A 19,260-nucleotide genomic window follows, 5' to 3' on the forward strand; every position below is an offset into this window, starting at 1 on the left:
AGAGAGACGTGTCAGGGGTGATTTGTCACAAAAGTGTAGCGGCAAGAGTAAAGGGTAAGATTTAAAAGATGGTAGTGAAACCCGCTATGATACATGGCTTGGAACAATGGCAATGACACACAAAAAAAGACTGGAGTCAGAGCTGAAGACGCAAAAGTTTTTACTGGAACTGAACAGAATGAACAACATATGAAATATATACATCAGGGCGACAGCTCAGGTCGAGCACTGTTCCTGCCAGGCACGAGAAAAGGAGGAACAATGATGTAGTAAAAAAGACATGCAGACATGTTGGTGTGACAGAGGAGGATGCTAGGGATAGAGTGAGATGGAGGCAGATAATCTGCTGTGGCAGATACAATTTTCGCTGAAAAGAAAGACCCATACGCACGACACACATATTAATTATGAGTTTTATGATGTAGTTTAGCAAAAAATGCCAGCATAACTAAAAGGTGTGTTGATAATCTGTTGCATTATTTACCCCTCCTTTCATTCACTCATTTATATTTATGTAAAAGTAATAGGTGTAGTCTGCGAAGCTGTAAACGTTCCTCTGTTAACCTTAAACACAAACACGGTGTCCTCAGTTTCTTCTGTCCCGTGTACTACTGATTCTTTGCGCTTTTCCGGTTGGGGCGGTCCTGATATGTACGTATAGTCGCCTTGTCGAATCCTACAAAAAAGTACGGACTTTTTGTAGTGCTTTAGCGAAAGCTAAAATTTGAATTCACAATGATATCTTAGCACTTTTATAGTTTCGTTTTTATTTCAGTTTGTGATTATGTGAATAATTTCAGTTTTCCTACTTTACGTTCGGCACACAGGCACATCTGTGGACACCTCCTTACCCAGAGTTTTAATGTGACCTCTACTGCAGTTGAAAATACTTGGGAGCGGAGGCAGAATCCATTGATTTTTCTTGACAATGTAGGGGTGTATGAACAGATACGGTGACAAATTGAATGAGAAACCTCTTCTTTTTGTGTATTAGAATCGTAGGAAGCGCTTATGTGCTCCTCGCCGCTTGATTTCCGAGTCGGAGAGCTCAGTGTTGCCGGGGTAGAGTTCGTTTTAGCTGCACTGCATCAACATGGTGAGTATGACAGCGAGCACCTGAACGCAACGCTATATATGTTTTGTCTCACTTCTTTGATAGGTCTCCAGCCTCTAACATCAGCTTTCATGTAAATGTTTACCTTGACTCTGAAGCGTTTTACTTTTTGTGCCGTTTGCTATTGTGACTGCAGTGGGATGTTAGCTTAGCTTGCTAGCCAGAGCAAATGCTTGTAGTCGGCAGGTCAGTGTAGCTTGTAAGTTAAAACGGTGACAGCAGAGTAGTGAATGGAGTAGTACATATTATATAGTATATACATATATGTTATGCTGTTAAGTAGGGTCCACTCACATACGCTGTTTGCAGTTATTGTCATTTACTAGTTTTGCATATGGGACTTTGAAGGTAGGTCGTATATACCATATAATTAGCAGTTAGCTTACCATTCAGCTGGCAAGATAATTTCGGGAAGGAGATGAAAACTACCCCCCAAAACATTTTTTTCACATTAAATTATAAATTCAACCCCGCTGTACGTACAATTGTAATGACATTTATATTTATATAAGTCAAGCGATTGGGCAGTCCTTATTGGATCAATAGCCGTGGATTTATAAAAGTATCTCAAGTTCTAACACAGCATCACCTAAGTAAAAGTAAGATGGAGTGTCAAACATGAAAATGTATTTCCTATTGAAAGCTATTGAAAGGATTTTGCCTTCTTTAAAAAAGAAACAGAGTAAAGGAAAGGTTTTTAAAATAATAGAGATAGAATTTGCATAACCTCCTGCAGGTACAATTTGTATCTTCATTGGTTAATGCAGCTGACTGTATCTGCTGTGATGTGCCTTAAAGGCACAGAACTGAGTCTGAACTTCTTGAACTAACCGTTAACAAGTGACTGACTCATTAAGTATTAACATGCTTATTAACAGTTCTATAACTATGTTTATCTATATTTGGTTAGTTGATAAGTTGTAGTAACCTTCAAAATACTTTCAAAGGTTGGCTCAAGGTTAAGAGCTGAATTGACTTTTACGCCCCCCCCTCACCACACCAATTTGACTTACAAGAGTCAACTTCCCGTCTCTTCATGATGGTGCTTACTGATAAGGGGAGGTAAACGTAGTGGAAGTTTACTTGCATGAGTAAAATGATGGACACCAGCATACAGGAATAATTAATTGGACGCATAATTAAAATTGAATATAATGACAACACAATGCAGCAAATATTGAAATTCACAAATATATTGCAGTGTATTATAGGTAATCATCATGTAGTGCATCAAGTATTGTGGATTTGCTGTATTGACACAATGAATAGGCATTGTACCGTCCTTGTATATTGCATTCTGTAATTCGCACCCTGATTCATTCATCAAGTATCTAGTGTTACTATTAGACTTGTTTTTATAATCAACATATGGAACATCTCTATCATATGCTGCAATGTTTATATTACAAACTTTGTTCTTGGACCTCTGGAACCCTCACTAGCTGAAGATTTTAAATACACCCAGCAGTATATAGTGAAGATGAATGACACTGGAGAAGTGCTGGTCAGTACAGGGTTTCACTGCTTCAAAGTTAGTTTCATCTGTAAAATAGTAGTGAGGTTTTTGAGCTCTTACAGATAGTGTTTATCGCTGCAGTTCCCACTCCCCACCCCCTACAGATTTCATTTGGTTGTTCTGTGGAGGGGGTCAAGCGGACTGGGCAAGATAAGGGAGTCCATGCTGGCTCAATTTCCCTCAGGCCTGAGATCCTTGCAGGTCTCCCACAGAGTGTGGTCAGCATCCACCAAACTAAGAGTGTGTGCTTTTGACCTATATAGCATGACCATTACTCACATGAAAAAAAATGTCCCGAGTGAGAGAGGTTGTGTTTGGTCACGCGTCACATCTAAGTGAGAATAATTGCCAAATAAATGGCACCCACTCTCCTCTATGTGAGTCCAGAAGAGGTATTGACTTCAGCTTTTGAAGCTTACCCCATGCTAGGTGACACTAGGGATTCCCATGACCAATATAAAATCTAGGTCCAATGTATATGTCTGCCAGTATCACTTGTGCTGTCAAGGTGTTATTCATTTCCTCCTTACACACCAAGTTCACCCTGACATGGGTTTAACCATCACTCAGAGACAGGTGTGTTGCTATTTAGTCCGGTCCTGCTTGGCGATACATTTACTAGTAATATGTGTTGCTTTTTGTCATTGTGATAAATGTTTGTCGTCCAAACTTGGAAGCGGATGTCTGTTTAACACTTTCAGCTAGCTGTAAACAAAGCTCATCAAATGCTATTTATTTTCAGATACTTACATTGAGTTGTAACATTGCAGAAATTGCATGTTTGCATGTTTTGAAGGTTAAAATATAAAGAGAATCAGTTTGTTGTCATTGTTGCGGCTAAAACTCTTTGACCATTAGTATGTTAAAATAATCTTTATGGCTTTATGTAAATTTTAAGTGGATTCCAATCAGGGCACAGGGTTATGTTTAGCCTTAAATTGTTGATAATGTAAACTCAGATGACTTTAAAATATTTGAGGATTACCGTGTAAGCCCAAATGTGAATTCTTTGTCATTCTTAATCTCTGGTTGTCTAGCTATCAATTTCTAGTTGTTTTTCAGCATGCAGTTTTGTAAGTGAAACCTATTTCAAATTTAGTTTGAGCTCATAATATTTTTTGATTTGATGTATTTGATACCTACAGGCCATTATAAGTGTATATAATGCATTTTTCTTTCTTGCTAATATTCCAAGTACATTTATTAGAAACTTTATTAATTAAAATATTTGAATGCGCCAGACAAAAACATTTTGGTGGGGAACCCCCTTTATGCTGCATCATGTTTGTTTCTACAAAAAACAAAAACAACACACAAAAGTCCCATCTGTCTGTGAGAAGAGACACTCGATTAGAACTTGGCAAGTGTTTGCAAACAAGTCAGTGTCTTCTATGTAAACTACTTTTTAGTCCCGGCAATATGTCAGTAACCAACCCAATTACACTCTTTTTGACCAGTTTTACCTGGCAACCACCAGCAGCCACTTGCCAGCTGGTCAAGATGTTATTCTGGAGATTGTATGTTGTCAAGGTTCCTCTTCCTCTAAATTCTCATCAGGCCTCTCATCTTCTTATTGAGTGTAGATCACTGAAAGATGTTAGTATGGTGGTTCACATCGTTTCTCTAAATAAACTGTCAAAGATTACTCAGCTCTGTAGATATAGTGCATACATTCATGTATGTATTTATATACATTATTCTTAGGCCATTAAGCGTACAGCTGATCTGTATAACTGTGACTTGCATCTCCATTTAATAAGTCATCAATACATCAATCGTGATCATTCCAAATGATTCACAAATCATTTGTTGTGAATGTACTTATAAAGTGATAGCATTTCTTATTGCCTATCAATAGGTAAATCAATAGGAGTATTGGTACAGTGGTGACAAATATTGACATTTTTATTGCAACAAGCAGACACTCCAAACAGATTCCCATTCCAAGTTGGATTATCAGAGTTACTGCTTCATAATCTACAATTTAAGTTATAATAAATTATCTTAAAGTAAACATTAAAAAATACAATAAGAGTAAATTAATTGCCACTTTTTCTGCACCATTTGTCATAATGTCTGTGTTGCCATGAGCCTTTGCTTTTGTGTAAGGTATCCAAAGATTAAGCAAGAAGCTTAATAGCAACCTGGCACACTTGGATCAATATTCACTTAGGCTTAAGGAGCCAGAATCGTTCCCATCATGCTGCGCTTTTATCCTCTCAATGTAGGCTTAGATCAGTGGGTTGGCTTCTCTTTGGCAATCAGTAGGAACCATTGATATCTGTGCCTGCACACGCTTGACCGCAATGACCCAGTACAGAAACTAATCTCAAATTAAATACCTTTAATAAAAAAAATGAAATGTCTGGAGTAGGCTAGCACTAATGAACCAAAACGCAATAAAATTCAACATCTGGCAACTAGAGCAAGAATTCAATAGCTTGTTGTGTTTTGTGTCAAGATAAAATTACATTTACACTAATATTATTATATTATATATTATAAACCTAGTAAAATATTAAAAAGATATCTGCTTTTAGGAAAATAAAATGTTCTAAACTGCAAAATCATTTTAAGCTTAATTGTGCATTCTTTGATTTTACCATGTTCTGCACTGGGCTGGTGAACTATTGAGGGTGTACCCAGTATTCTGTAGCATGTGACCTAAATCAGCTAAGTGGTTAAGAAAGTGGATGCATGGATGATTTTTTCTGATTGGATGTTTAAGTAACAAATTAAAGAGTAACATTGTTTTGTTTTGTTTTTTATATGTTCCAAAAAGTGCTGCAGTTTTATGTCAGTTATTTTAAAATCACATCACAGTGAAGTAACCTAGGTTACTTACAGAGTACAACACTTTGTTAAAATGCTGTAAAACAAAATATTATTATTTTTGTTTTTAAATAAGCAGATATTTGAATTAGCCAGCCAGCTGGGGATGTATGCTGAAGTTACGAGAGTGCTTGAAGTTTTATGGGCTGGTGACTCTATATAAAACAATTTCAGTGACTTCCTTTTATTTCAGGTAAATGGTGGGGAACCTTTCATAAGGTGTTGATGCCATGAAATTACAAATGAGCAGAGATTTCAAAGAAAATACATATTTTCTTAGAAATCTTTGCAGTTTCAATTGAATTGTTGCCTTTGTGCTGCTTTCAAATAAAAATAGGCTTTAAAATTGTATCTGAAAAATTGTATTTGGAGTCTGCTTTATTTAAATGTTACACATCACCCCATATTTTTTATACTCTAGCTTCTATGTTCACTTAAGACATTACAAGATTGTGTTTAATTGTGATATAGAAGAAGAGACAGGCACAATAAATGACTAATCAGTTCTGGTCATTATAAAATGTTTTACAAGCTTTCTTACAACCTTTAAATTTGCATAAATGCAATACATTTCTCTTTATTTCCTGATCTAATGAATTAAATAAATAACAAATACTAAACATCAAGCAGTACTATGAAATAATGCAACTGACTGGCTGGTTATGATGGCCTAATACAACCAGAGTTGTACATAAAAGGACTACTGCTTAGGTGGTAAACAGAGGAAAAAAAGGTTTTCAGTAACTATAAGATGAAGATTTCTCTGTCTGTCTTTACTGTTCCATCACATCTACCGCTGCTTGCAAATTGTAGCTTTACCAATCAAACAAGTGTTGAAGTAGCATTAACCAGAGTGTCAAAAAAGACACATAAATCAAGGTGTCAATGATGTTAAAGCACTTACGATGTCAGTATTCTGGTTTTAATGAACAGTAAAAGACTGCCACAGCGCCCCTTTGGTTGTAAATTTCTGTTGGCCTTTTAAATGATGTATTTTCGCATTCTACACATTTTGTAGCTTTAGGTGTAGCTTGGCTTGTCTAAATAATACTGAAGCGATGAACCTCTAGGTCATGCTGAGCTTGTTTTGTAGCGGCTGTATGGCATGCGTAATTATTCTTTCTTTAAATGTGATTTAAATCCAATCCTTTTTCCACAGGGTGTGATCGGTGTGCAGCTTGTGGTTACCATGGTAATGGCCAGTGTAATTCAGAAAATCATACCTCATTATTCCTTGGCAAGATGGCTACTCTGCAGTGGCAGGTAATGTAGACTCTCTTACATGCTGTTTCTTTAAGTGCTGCAGGCAGTTTAGTTGCCTCCTGGGAAGTTTATTTCAAAAAGGGTTCCAAACAATCGGGATCAAAATGTTTACTCAGACTCTAAAGCTTTCGGAAGCATTTTGATCAAAGACCAAAGGTCGGCAAAATATTGGGGTGACCTGAAAGGACAGAAATAGGGTGCGCTTCATTTCCTCTAACTAGTGCCACATATGTTTTTGAGAAAACTGCTTTTTGGAACATCTTTAATAATTAATAAGCTTTTTTTAGGGCACCGTTGCAACATTTTCAGAACTGTTTGCCCTAAGCAGAGCGTTGTCCCCTCAGAATATTTTGCAATTACTTTTTTCCATAATAAGTAAATAAATATAGAATGTAAAAAAAGCAAGCTTTGCTCCTTCTATCCTCCTCCACCTCACAGTAGTTCTCAAGATGCGCTAACAAGAGAGTTTCTAAACAAAGTTAAGGAGGGTCTTTGTCTTTAAAGGGATGCTCCTGAATTAGGTCTTATTTCAAGCTTAGTCCTTAAGGACAAATACTCTTTCTGTTGTAAAAGCTCTTATAAATGCATTTTAGATGTGTATTAGCGTCGCTTATGTGAAGTGAATCTTTGCGATATGTCTGGTTAGTGCGCGCTTTTGTGTTCTCTAAGTTCATCATAAAGCTTAGAGATGTTATAAATTGAGGCTTTGAGTCATGTTCATACAATCTAGACTTAATGTCACCACTTAAAAGAGCATTTTTGAAGAGTAATGTAAGGCAATTTAAAGTTTTAACAGTAGACGAATCGTCTTTGATTGTTGGGAAAGGGAAATGAATGAACAATTGATTATATAGTCCCCAGTTTTCTTATGGTACATGTTTAACCCCAAATTACTTGCCTATGCCTTCCATAGTTCATAGTCAACATATACTATTTTATGCTGGGTGTCTTAGCAAATGTACATCAAATCTAGCAACAGTCAGTCATTTTTTTTTCCTTTGTGCGTGCTTTTTTTTCTTTTTCTTTCCTTTTTTAAAATCCTGTCCTGTCTGGCAGCTTTTACAATCAGAATTATGATTTAAATGTGCCAAACACATTTTGCTTTTGCAAGAACAGCAACATGTGAATCTTTTATCTGTTTATTTATTTCTATTTGTGTTATTTTGGTTATTCATTATATGTGGTATAGTATGACGATTTCTAAGGCAGGACAGGCAGGAAAAAAAGAAGGGGGGTATACTGGGGAAATTAACAAAATACAATAAAAGGATACATATAGAAATACACAGTGTAGCACCAACTGTTGCTCCTGTTAGAAAAAAACTAACATACTGCACCTGGAACACATAAATTAGAAAATACATAGATACATAAATCAACAGTCTTCTTGTAGTGTGAGAGAGTGTGTTAGAATGGCTGTGTCTTTGTCACAAATGTACTTTGCACGTGCTTTAAAACTGTCTTTTTTCCCCGTCTACTACTCTGAGTACAAAGTCACATGGCTGTTCTTTTCTTTGTTCGCAGTTTGCGGTGGTACCAGCACCCTACGGAAGATGAGTTGAGGAGCTTAGCTGGGAAACAAAAAGGACAGAAAAGGAAAGACAGGTAGGTTGGAAGGAAGGGTGCGAATGAAGGCTATTGTTTGGTAGCGGGGAATAGCAGAGGCAAAGAGGAGGTGCCAAAGATGTGTTTATGTGGTTCATTTAAGGATTTTTTGAAGTAAGGAGATAAAATAGACAGATTTCCTTCTGGTTTGTTCCTCCATGGCTGTTCATTGGGTTTAAGAACAGCTCATGTAAGTGGTCCTGTCCAGTGGATATGAGGAAAGTTGGACATTTAAGGGGGGTAGGTGTTACTATTTGGACTGTTTTAGGGGAAAAGAATTGCATCATCTCTGAAATCTAAAAGGCATTATCAATTCAAAGGGGTCAGATGTCAAGCCTTAATACTAGAAGTGTCAAATTTTGCTTTGAGACTACTTTGCATTAAACAAACAAAAAAACCCATGCTATTCATTTTTCTAGAGCTGCAGGTGTATGTTGGGCCATACAAACGAATTGCCTTTGTACTCTTCATTTTAAATGTGAATTTAAAGTCACCGGTGACGGTTAATCCTTACTGTTCCACATGGTGTCCATCTCTCAACTTAAGGCGGTTTTTGTAGCACAGTCCTTTCTTTGACCCTGTATGAGGCAGGTCAAGGCTATCATCACCACATGCTCAGTAATCTCTAGAAGAAAAAGAGGGACCACTGTCCTTTGGCCAGCTCGTGCCATGCAGCTCAATTCTCTTTGTTAAGCGTCCAACTCCCTCAGCCAGGGGTGTAGCTGAGCCCCTTTTTTCCTGTCAGGTGCCTCAGAAATTAAATCTATCTAGGGCATGTTTGGTCTTTGAGTCTTAGAATGGTATTGTTCAGCCAGCAGTCCAAAACTAAGGAGGCCCTCAGACAGTTTTTCAACATTAAAGAGCAGCTCTCCATTCACTTGTTATTAGCGATTTAGAGTTGCCTACATTTTGCCACACTGGGTCGTGGGAGAGTACATTAGTATTGGTAATGAAATTTTGAATGCTTGAGCTGCATTGGATCTCATAAGTAAAGCTTTTAGCTGTCATGGATTCTCTTCTTGCCTAAAAGAGAGTTCAGATGAGAGTTTTCAGTTCAGACTACTGTTATTCCGGTTTCTTTTCCTTTAAAAATGCTTTACCATAAATCTTGACTCTGTTCCAGTTTTTTTTCTCCCTTTCTCACCCAAGTTGTTGTTCTGTCACTCCTTTTCAAGGAAGTACAATGGTCACATAGACAGTAAGCCCCTAACAGTCCCCAAGGACATAGACTTACAGCTGGAGACGAAATGCATCACAGAAGTGGACACATTAGGTAACTTGACTGTTTGTTCCCACAGCCTGTAAATACTGTGCAATACAATCTGTTTTGTAATTGAAAGTGTTGATTTAATTATGTACTTTATGTCCGCAGCTTTGCACTACTTCCCAGAGTTCCAGTGGCTTGTGGATTTCACAGTAGCAGCAACTGTGGTTTATCTGATAACAGAGCTGTACTACAGTGTGGCTCAGCCCTCGGGAGAGATGAACATCAGTGTGGTCTGGTGCCTACTAGTACTCGCCTTTGTTGTGTATCCTTACATCAGTCAGTCTTTACGTTTTATTAATTCTTTTTTTTTTTTTCAGTGTTGTTGTGTGAACTAGCTTTTTATTTGATAATATGCTGACAGTAAGAAAATGTTACACAATTATAAAATTTAGCATAACAAAAATATTCTTTCATTCATTAGCACATTTCAACTTTATATGCAGACTGTCATAGGCAATCATCAGTACAGCACCTGCTGTTCATCATGTTGCACCGGTTTTTTTAAGCAATTTTCTATTTTACGTTTAGTGCTTGCTGGTGTTGCCCGGTTACACATACTGTGTTGCCTTTACTTAGACTTTTGTTAAAAATAATAATGCAGTCCAAACTCTTTATTTCCTGTTAACTGTGACATTAGACCACCGAATGTAAACATGTCAGAAGATCAAACCTAACACTTGATAGTGGCTGCTTTGTCATTAGGATTCATTAGAACTCGTTAGACGGTGTTATGATTATACATCGTTATCAAGACTTTTGTGTTCTGACACCACAAATGATAGTCTGACATCAAATGATGGTCAGTTCAACATTAGCAGTATTGTTACAAGTGTGCTATCTTGGGCAAAAAACGTGAAGAAACAGTGTTTTTTTGTCCCCCCCCCCCCCCCAAGGTTTCTTGTCCTTTTGTAGCTTCTGTCAGTGTTTTACTTCCTCCAGCCAGCTAAAAACAGCAAGCTTCTGTTTTTTGTGAGGATCTGATGTATGTGTTTATTTAGATGTAGATTGGGCAGCTCAGATCCGATCATAAGTGGCCACTCAAGAAATATGTAGGTCAACATAGGTTAACATGTCTATAACAGAGATTCAATGTGCTATGTAAATGCAACAGAGGAGACTAATGGCACTGAAATGAGAGGTAAAGATTCTCCTGGTTCGAATTCCCATTGCCTTTATCGTCCTCCTGCTATTTGCTGTGCTGAATAATATACATTATCCTTGCCACCGACCAAGGGGATCAATCTTTCCAGTTCTCCAGGTCAGATGTGGCTCACTGTGGTCAGACGGTGTGTCATTTCCTGCCTGCACTGGCGATTGGAGGCCCAATTTTCACAGCCCAACATACTGGTATGCCTGGGGAAAAGGAAACTGATGAAAGCTGAAGATGAGGGGATATGTGTTAATTCGACACATGATTTCAGTTTTTTCCCCATTTCAGCCCTGGTGACAAGTTTAAATACTCTCATAACCTCTCCTTTTCATTAATCTGACAGCATCCGCACACGTCAGCTTCATGTCTGAATGAGGACCTGGTCAACAGTCTTATGAGGGCGGACCTTGTAAAATTTACATATCACTTTCAACACAGGGTTAAACTGCATGCATTCAATTTTACAGGCAAGCTCATGATTACGATTCCTGCTGTCTGTACATTTCTCCGTTGCATCCCTGTGAGTTGCTCATCTTACACAGAGCGAAAGACAAGTTGCATGCTTTCAGCTGCCAGAGGTATACACAGACAACTCCAGAATCACAGAATGCCTTTCAAGTATGATGTTGGTGAAATTTAAGTATTTTTTTCTGAGTTTATGACATTTCTACAGCATCAAACGGGGAGCCATCTGTGAGGGTTTCCAAAGCAAAAGTGCTGCATATATTTACACATGTAGGAGTAGATCAGTAAATCTGTTCTATCTCTAACAGCAGATCACCTTGTGTGTTTTTCTTCACATTAGACAGGTGAACTGTCACAGTTTAGAAGCTACAGTTAAATAATTTGTTTCAAAGTGGCCATCTGTAGTCCAGAGCTCCATCACAGCTGTCAGAGTATGCATGGCCTTTAATTAACGAAAGTAGGCCAAACTACATGTGGCTGCCATACTGTAGAACAGCTCTGATCTCATACATAATGTCACTTGAGGTCACTTATACATATAGCAAATGTGCACACATGCTGTGAACTCTGTGGAGTTCACGTTATGTTCAAAGTAATGCCTTTAATTTTTTTCTGATAGAGTCCTTAAGACTCTTGCCTTGGAGGTCAGCTGCACAGCTCTCTCAACTATTTACTGAAAGTAATGGAATTACTGGAATTCTGCAAGTATGCACATTTGATGGTATTTACCTTTTAAATCTATTTACTAAAATGTAAATTCCTGCTTAAAAATCTCCCTTTTATCCTCCCAGTGTTAGCAAGCCACCTTTGATTGTAACGCACTACATCATAGTTCAAACTTATTCCTCTTAGAGCCTCATGCTAACTTTTATCTAGTGAGCATTATAGTACAAATGAAGGTTGGAGAGGTAAAAAGAAAACCCACTTGTTTGAATGCTATTCTTGATTTTGAGTGAAAGAGATTGAATGCCACACTGTAACCTTATATGTTCCAGAATCCAAGGATTTCATCTCTGTGAACATCAGAGCAAAGTCACTGCAAAATAGTATAAATATTTTCATCACTTCAGTCATATGCAGCGGTGCCAAAGCACCAGAGATCCACCAGCTAGCAGGGTTTGTGTGACTTTAAATGAGTGAGGGTTCACACGGGTCTTTCAGTATCCACAGACTGTGTTCTTCTGTAAAGAGGAAAAATAGTTTGCATGGTGAATATCCACGTTGTTCATCGCATATTGTTGTGTATTTCTTTTGAATTTGACAAAAGGATAAAGTTTAGGCAAAGTAGTTTGTCTTAGCTGATTATGTCATTGTGCTTCTTGAGATGTTTTCCTTAACTGTGCACTGTACAGTAAGACGCTTTTTTCTCTAACTGCCCATTACTTCAAGCTGGAAGAAAGCGGCGAGCGCTCACTCTGCATTACTTTTGCTTTCTTCTTTTTTGTTAAAGCCATGGCCATTCTCATTGTCACTGAAAACTACTTGGAGTTTGGTCTGGAGACAGGTCAGTTCTGCACCATAGCTTTCTTTTTGTGTAATAAAAATATTGCTCACCGTTGAACACGCCTTCCTTTCTAGGTTTTGAAAACTTTTCTGACAGCGCTCAACAGTTTCTGGAGCACCAAGGCCTCGACTCCCAGTAAGTGTAACATCAGTGTTGTTGTTTCTTTCCTCCGCTGTCATAGATTCTTTACGACTTGTAAAATGACCGTCATAAGTAACGTGGATTTTCTCTTTCACAGGGGTCCCATATCTAAGCTCACCTTCAAGTTGATCCTGGCACTGCTTTGCTCTCTGATCGGAGCGTTTCTAACTTTCCCTGGTCTACGGTTGGCCCAAATGCACCTAGATGCACTCAACCTAACTACAACCAAATTTACACAGTGAGTCTTCTGTGCTTTGTAGATACGTCAGTAGCCCTTTTTATAGACAGCAATAATACGTATACCCCTTAGATGTTAAATGTTTGATCTTAAAACTAGAAATACAAAGAACCAATACTCCGTTTTACAGTTTTAAAAAAAGTATCACTAGAGTTTATAAAATTTTTCCTTTTAGTTTTTATGTAGCATTGCTGGCAGACAAATATCAATTAAAAATATGCTTCTTTGTTTCACCTGGTAAGATAACTGTGCTATTTGGAGCTGTAAAGTATTTAATCTCGTGTAGAGTTACAAACAAAACGGATAGATAGAAAGTTGATTCTGTTCATCTGGACGTAGCGTATTCAGTGGGAAAAACGTTTCGTCGCTCATCCAAGTGACTTCTTCAGTCTCAGCTGACTGCAGGTTTCCCCAATCTTATAAACAGTACATTTGCACAATGCCTGAAACTAGCACCACTAAAGGAACAATAGGCTGGGAGGTCAGTTCCTTCATCATAATTAAGCAAATTCTCATAACCATTGATCAATGACCCTGAGCACCATCACAGAGTGTTGGGGAATGGCTGCAATCACAGCATTGTAAGATGGCGAAAGATGTACCCTCAGACCCCCTCCTCGATTCAGAGATGGTCTTTCCCTTTTCACGTAAACGGCCTCCTTGACTCCGCGCTCGAACCAGCGTTCCTCCCTGTCCAGGATGTGTACATCCTCATCATTGAAAGCGTGTCCACTGGCCTGTAGGTGTAAATAGACTGCAGAGTCCTGGCCTGACGAGGTAGCTCTTCAAGGATAGATGTACAAATTCAGTACTCAAAGTAGCAAACTGAAAAAGAAAGTGGCTGCTGGAATAAGATAGTTTACAATTAAGGTCATATGGTTATAAAGAACCTTCTGTTACCGCAGTTTTCTCATTTTTGACCTTGTTTAGTCTGCTTTCATTAATCTGTAAGCCCTGAGCTACTCAGTTCTCTACTCCGTAGATGATACTGAGCAAATGTTGGAGCAGAAGTTGCATTAGAGTTTTTGATTACCTAGTATTATTTGCAAGATTAAACTTTGCAGACAGTCATGAAACGAAGCCTGCTTCATATTGGCAGCCTATTCTTTGGGCAGATTAAACCAAAATGAATTTGTTTGGATCAGATGGGGCCTGTCGTGTTTAACGTGGACCTTGCAAGGAACACTTGTGGCTGTGTCGTGCAGAATCCCTCCAGTGAAGAACAGATAGAGATGAGCCTATAAACAATGGCTGAAGGTCTCTATACAGATTTTTTTGCCACTCTGGTGTCATTACAAAATATACAAAATATATTAATAAATGAAAGAATGGACCTTCCAGATGTAGTTACTCGTTGCCTTGAGGTAAGACAGTGTTTTTGATTTCCTCTAACCTTTGTTTAATGTATTTGTTACGTTAGACCTGTTTCATATGGGATGTGCTTAAATTGGCCACAAAAACAATGCTTAACTATTAAACTATCCTATCTTGGACTATCAAGAGGACAAGTGCAGCCCGGTAATACTTGTCTCCTACTATTCAGAGTGTGTCAAATTTAAGAGAGCACCCTGCAAGTCAGATGAAGGCTTGCTCAATTGAGGCAGATTTCCATTTCAGAACTCACTGGGTGGGATGCCTCTGACCATGATAGGGGGTACAGAGCAGGGAGCACATCGCATTCAGATAATCCACTTTGGCATAGCAGACTCCCCAAAATGGCTTCCTCTTCCATTCCCCTACTTAAGTGTCATGAGCTTACATCTTCAGACCCTGTCACCAGCAGGGATTATCTCCATTCCTTCGAAATGTGTGTCTTGGTTATCTTCTCACCACTCGCGGGGAAAGTTATGTTCGTAGTGTGGACTTTATTTCTCGCAGTCTTAACATTTAAAAATTGATTATTTCATTGATGTCTTCAGTTTTCTATAATGTATGAATTCATAGATGATTCTGAAGGGGGGAAAATGAGTTTCCTTGGTTTTAAATATTGTGTTTATTTCTGTAGGACTCTGCTTCATATCAACTTCCTGTCCCCTCTCATCATGGTCCTGCTGTGGGTGAAGCCTATTACCAAGGATTACATAATGAACCCCACTCTGGGAACGGAGAGTGTGCCTTTGTAAGTAAAGATATGGGACACGTTGTGTAGTAACATGTTCCGTGCTCGTAAATACAGTTTAAGCTTTGTGTTGTAACTGGATGAATTAGAGCCGTAAGGAATTATTTTTTTACTTCAACATCAAATAAGTAGTTTAGTAATTGGACCGGTTTGAACATCATCATAGTCCAAAGTTGACTTTGTAAATAAAACACAGTGCTGGCTGAATATGAACAAAACTCGGATGTAAACTAGTTTGTTGCCCACATTTTAGTCTGTGTAAACAATTCATCATGATTCTCCCGGAAGTCTATAGTCTCACACATCACGTTGACGGATCCGTACTCTGGAAGGGAAGTCAGTTCAACTGCCTTGATATCTAGAAAGCTAATTACCTGGCACTCAGAGATGAGACGTCATTGTCAAGGTATAAAAAAAATAAATAAATAAATAAAAGCAATTGTGTCCTTTTGTAGTGCGAAACAGATGTAAACAAAGCAACGCCATTTGTGAGAAAGGAATGTACAAAAATGAGATAACGATTGTATTCAGTGCAAAGATAAAGTGACAACAAGTACACGCATTTTCTGTTTGGACTTTAAACAAATTTAGTCACGCCTGACAGAAGGCCCTTTTTTTCCACCTTCTCTTTGTTTATTTTGAGTTTGTGTATTTCATTTGTGGCACAAGTTTGAATTCTGTCATGTCTTGAACTTTCTCCTGCTGTTGACAGCGACTCAAACCTGATTAAGTCCTATTTCATGTTACAGTGCCCCCTTTTCATTATTTTTTTAATTTCTCAATTTCACCCTCTCTTACTTTTCTTTTTTTGTTGTGTATTACTCTTTTTGCTCTTACAGTCTTTCCTTTCTGTCTCAGCATTCTTACCTACCATCCAAATGGCACAGCGGCTACATGATGTATTGAGTTTGTGTGCCGGGGGGGGGGGGACTGCCATCCTTTCATCCCCCCTCTTCTCACTCCTGTCTTTCTGTTACTGTCAGGATGACTGAACAGACGTATGATACTTTGCGGTTATGGGCGATCGTACTGATGTGTGTGCTGCGGCTTGCTATGATGAGACATCACTTGCAGGCTTACCTCAACTTGGCCCAGAAGGGTGTGGATCAGATGAAGAAGGAAGCTGGACGGATAAGTACTGTGGACCTGCAGAAGATGGTGGGCAATTTTTGTTTTTCCCATGATATTAGTCATAATTATTGATCATTATTAATCAATTACGACTCTGTTTTTTTAATGTAAGAAAATGCAACTACCCGTTTCGACTTAAGGTGAGCACTGAAACGAGGGATTCAGAGTGTTTAGATTACATCACCTATGGCATATGGAATGAAATGAGTAGTTGCCCAGTCATTGCTTTGAATTTTTTCCCATTGGGTGCAGTCTCAAACTGCAGTCACTCTCAGACAGATTTCTGGTTTACACAACAGATGTGCAACAGGTGATTTTCACCAGTTTATCAAAGTTATTGCAATTTCCAACTTGACTCCGTTCAGCTGCAGACTGATAGCAGACTGATTGCTGTTACTTTGGTGCATCAAGACAGAAATTTAACTTTGAAGATCGCACAGATTGCGAATAGTTGCAGTCTACAAAGCAGCCATTGTGAAGGCAGCAGGTTCACTGCACACGATCCTATTAATTTTGGTTTTGCCAAGGTTTGCAATCACTGTTCTCCTTAGTGCGACTGTGTTGTTAAGGTTGATCTAAGATGCTGGTTTTGCAGAGGCGAAGCAATTAAGAAGCCTGAATAATATACTACAACTACAGATAGAACAAAACGCTTTATCCCGTTAAGATTTTTAGATTCAAGTCTACAACAGACAAAAAAACTGATCCCTGTAGTTAACTAATATTTTTATTTATGACTGAAATGCTCTTAAAATGTGAAGATGTTTTATTGCTGATGTTGCTTGATCTATCAATTCATTATTACTGTTACGATGTGTCCTTGCCCTACATGAAATAGGGCTTAGAGAAACAAAAGCTGCTGTGAGTTTATGAGCTTAGTTGAAAACATTTGGAACGATATTGTGTTAACATTTTGTGTAAAAAGCTTATTGTAACGGTGCTTTTCTTGTCTACTTTTCACCTAGGTTGCACGTGTTTTTTACTATTTGTGTGTTATTGCACTACAATATGTGGCACCCCTGGTGATGTTGCTACACACAACCTTGCTGCTAAAAACCTTAGGTGAGTCATCTACTGCTTGGTAAATATATATTTTTTCATGTTTAAAATATCACATTTTCCTCCAACTTCAGGTTATATTTCCTTTTCCCCTCCCATTTTCCTCAATTATTACAGGTGGTCACTCCTGGTGGGTTTATCATGAAGAAGACCTGCCTTGCACCCATGAAATGAACTCGGACTCTATAATGGGTGAAGCACCAACAGCAGCTACGGTGATAGAAACAGGAGCCCGAGCATCAGTAGCTCAGCTCTCAGTGGCCCTGGGAGGCCTGCGGACTGTTTTCAGCCCCTTGCTTTTCCGGGGCCTCTTCTCCTTCTTCACTTGGTGGATTGCTGCCTGCCTTTTCTCCACCTCCCTGTTTGGCCTCTTCTACCATCAGTATCTCATGGCGGCATAGCATCACCAGGCCACTGGTGTCATCAACCCCCCCCTCCAGCTGCACACACACACACAACCGCAGTGCAACTAATGTGTACAGCCTGATCAAAAAGGACTGAGTGGGGGGGGCAAATGGAGGCCTACTTACAGCTCAACATCCGCCCCCCTTTCCCTTCCTTCTTCTCTCTGACCACCAGTACAATAACTTCAGTCATATCCTCAGAGCTCCTGGTTCAACTTCCAGTGCTTCCTCCATAGACCATGAACTCTGACATTGTTTTTACATGTGACCACAACTTTTGATCTGGTCAAGAACATTTCTAAACCTTAACAAGACTGTAAGAGTAATCGGTATCAGCAGTGTGTCGGAAGAGCTGTAAAAATAAATAAATACAATAGAATTAATTAATTTTACTAGGTGAAAATCGGTGTGGCAATTCTGATCAGTTACATCATTTTTTTGTGAGGGGAGTTGAATCCATGGTAACTGTTCACAACAGAGCACATGCAATGAGTTTAATTCATCAGCATCTTCAGGTTTTTGACATCTTCTGCTTAGAAAATGCAGGTTCTTTGCAGCATTGTGCACATCAGCAAGAGTCTGGCTTATTTAAACCACAGAGTGCATACATGCTGCTAGGGGCCTGGATGCTAAGAGTCCTTCGGGCATATTCAAGGTCCTAAACCCAATGCACGTTAAAGAAGCTGCATTTAAACCAAAGGATGTCACTGAATCTAGATCTACAATCACCTCAGCTGTTTATGTGTGTGCGTGTGTGCTTTTACATTTGTGGGAAACTGATGATTGCCACACTTAGTCCACATTTGTCTCTTGATTGAAACTTTTAACATATTTTTCAAACTTAATATAATTTGTTGGTTTGTTTTGTTTTTTCCTGCAATGCCTCAGAGAAGAGTCTTACTGTTTGTTGCTAACCGGTGAGCGTCTGTGTTAGAGGAGGGAGGGACAGGCTGGGATGTTCCCAGAATAGCTGCTCGGGTTGTGGCGTCCGTAATAAAAGCAGCGAGAAGCAGTGTTCGACTCAAAGGGTGACATCTCGCTGACTCAAAGCTGATTTCTTTAAATGTGTCTAAATGAACTGAGATAGAGGAGAGACTCTTTTAAAGAAAGGCATAGTTTTGATATCATACTTGCATTGGAATCTTCCTGGTTTTAACTGAGCCATTTTTAGAAGATGTGGGAGATGTGAAGATGATTCAATGGGAGGGACAGGGTCAGGGTTCACGCTTGTGTCTGCATCTACAGCACAAGGCTCTGTGCTGAAGGTCAGGTGAGGAGACGATGTCAGCAACGGTTGATAAGCTACTGCCTTTATATTGTTTCTTTTTACTTCTATCCATTCATTGATTTTAACCTCGTGAGAACAATCTTTGATTTGTATTCTTTTTTTTCCAACAGAACAAATGTTTTGTTTTTTTAATTTTAAAAATGTGTGCCAAGTGAGTCTGACCC

At 38.7% G+C, this 19,260-nt stretch overlaps 1 protein-coding gene across 1 annotated transcript; it reads left to right on the plus strand.

The window, feature by feature from the left end:
• The first annotated feature begins 885 nt into the window (after window positions 1–885).
• On the plus strand, window positions 886–18,992 carry tmem161b (transmembrane protein 161B). Its single transcript, XM_085368150.1, has 12 exons — window positions 886–1,096; window positions 6,622–6,725; window positions 8,250–8,330; window positions 9,506–9,603; window positions 9,703–9,859; window positions 12,565–12,716; window positions 12,791–12,851; window positions 12,955–13,095; window positions 15,101–15,214; window positions 16,198–16,372; window positions 17,311–17,407; window positions 17,522–18,992. The coding sequence occupies exons 1-12, from the start codon at window positions 1,094–1,096 to the stop codon at window positions 17,803–17,805; spliced, it is 1,467 nt and encodes a 488-aa protein (XP_085224276.1). The 5' UTR covers window positions 886–1,093; the 3' UTR covers window positions 17,806–18,992.
• The last annotated feature ends 268 nt before the right edge of the window (window positions 18,993–19,260 follow it).

The sequence above is a fragment of the Diplotaxodon limnothrissa genome, linkage group LG12 (genome assembly GCF_057381915.1).
Source record: "Diplotaxodon limnothrissa isolate DT_005_m linkage group LG12, D_limnothrissa_male_GT1.1, whole genome shotgun sequence".
In the NCBI taxonomy this organism is placed as follows: Eukaryota; Metazoa; Chordata; class Actinopteri; order Cichliformes; family Cichlidae; genus Diplotaxodon; species Diplotaxodon limnothrissa.

Coding starts and splice junctions, on each gene's coding strand:
- tmem161b (XM_085368150.1), top strand. Junction 9,860..12,564: donor CTAGTACTCGCCTTTGTTGT/GTATCCTTACAT, acceptor TGCACTGTACAG/TAAGACGCTTTTTTCTCTAA. Junction 12,717..12,790: donor GGAGTTTGGTCTGGAGACAG/GTCAGTTCTGCA, acceptor CTTCCTTTCTAG/GTTTTGAAAACTTTTCTGAC.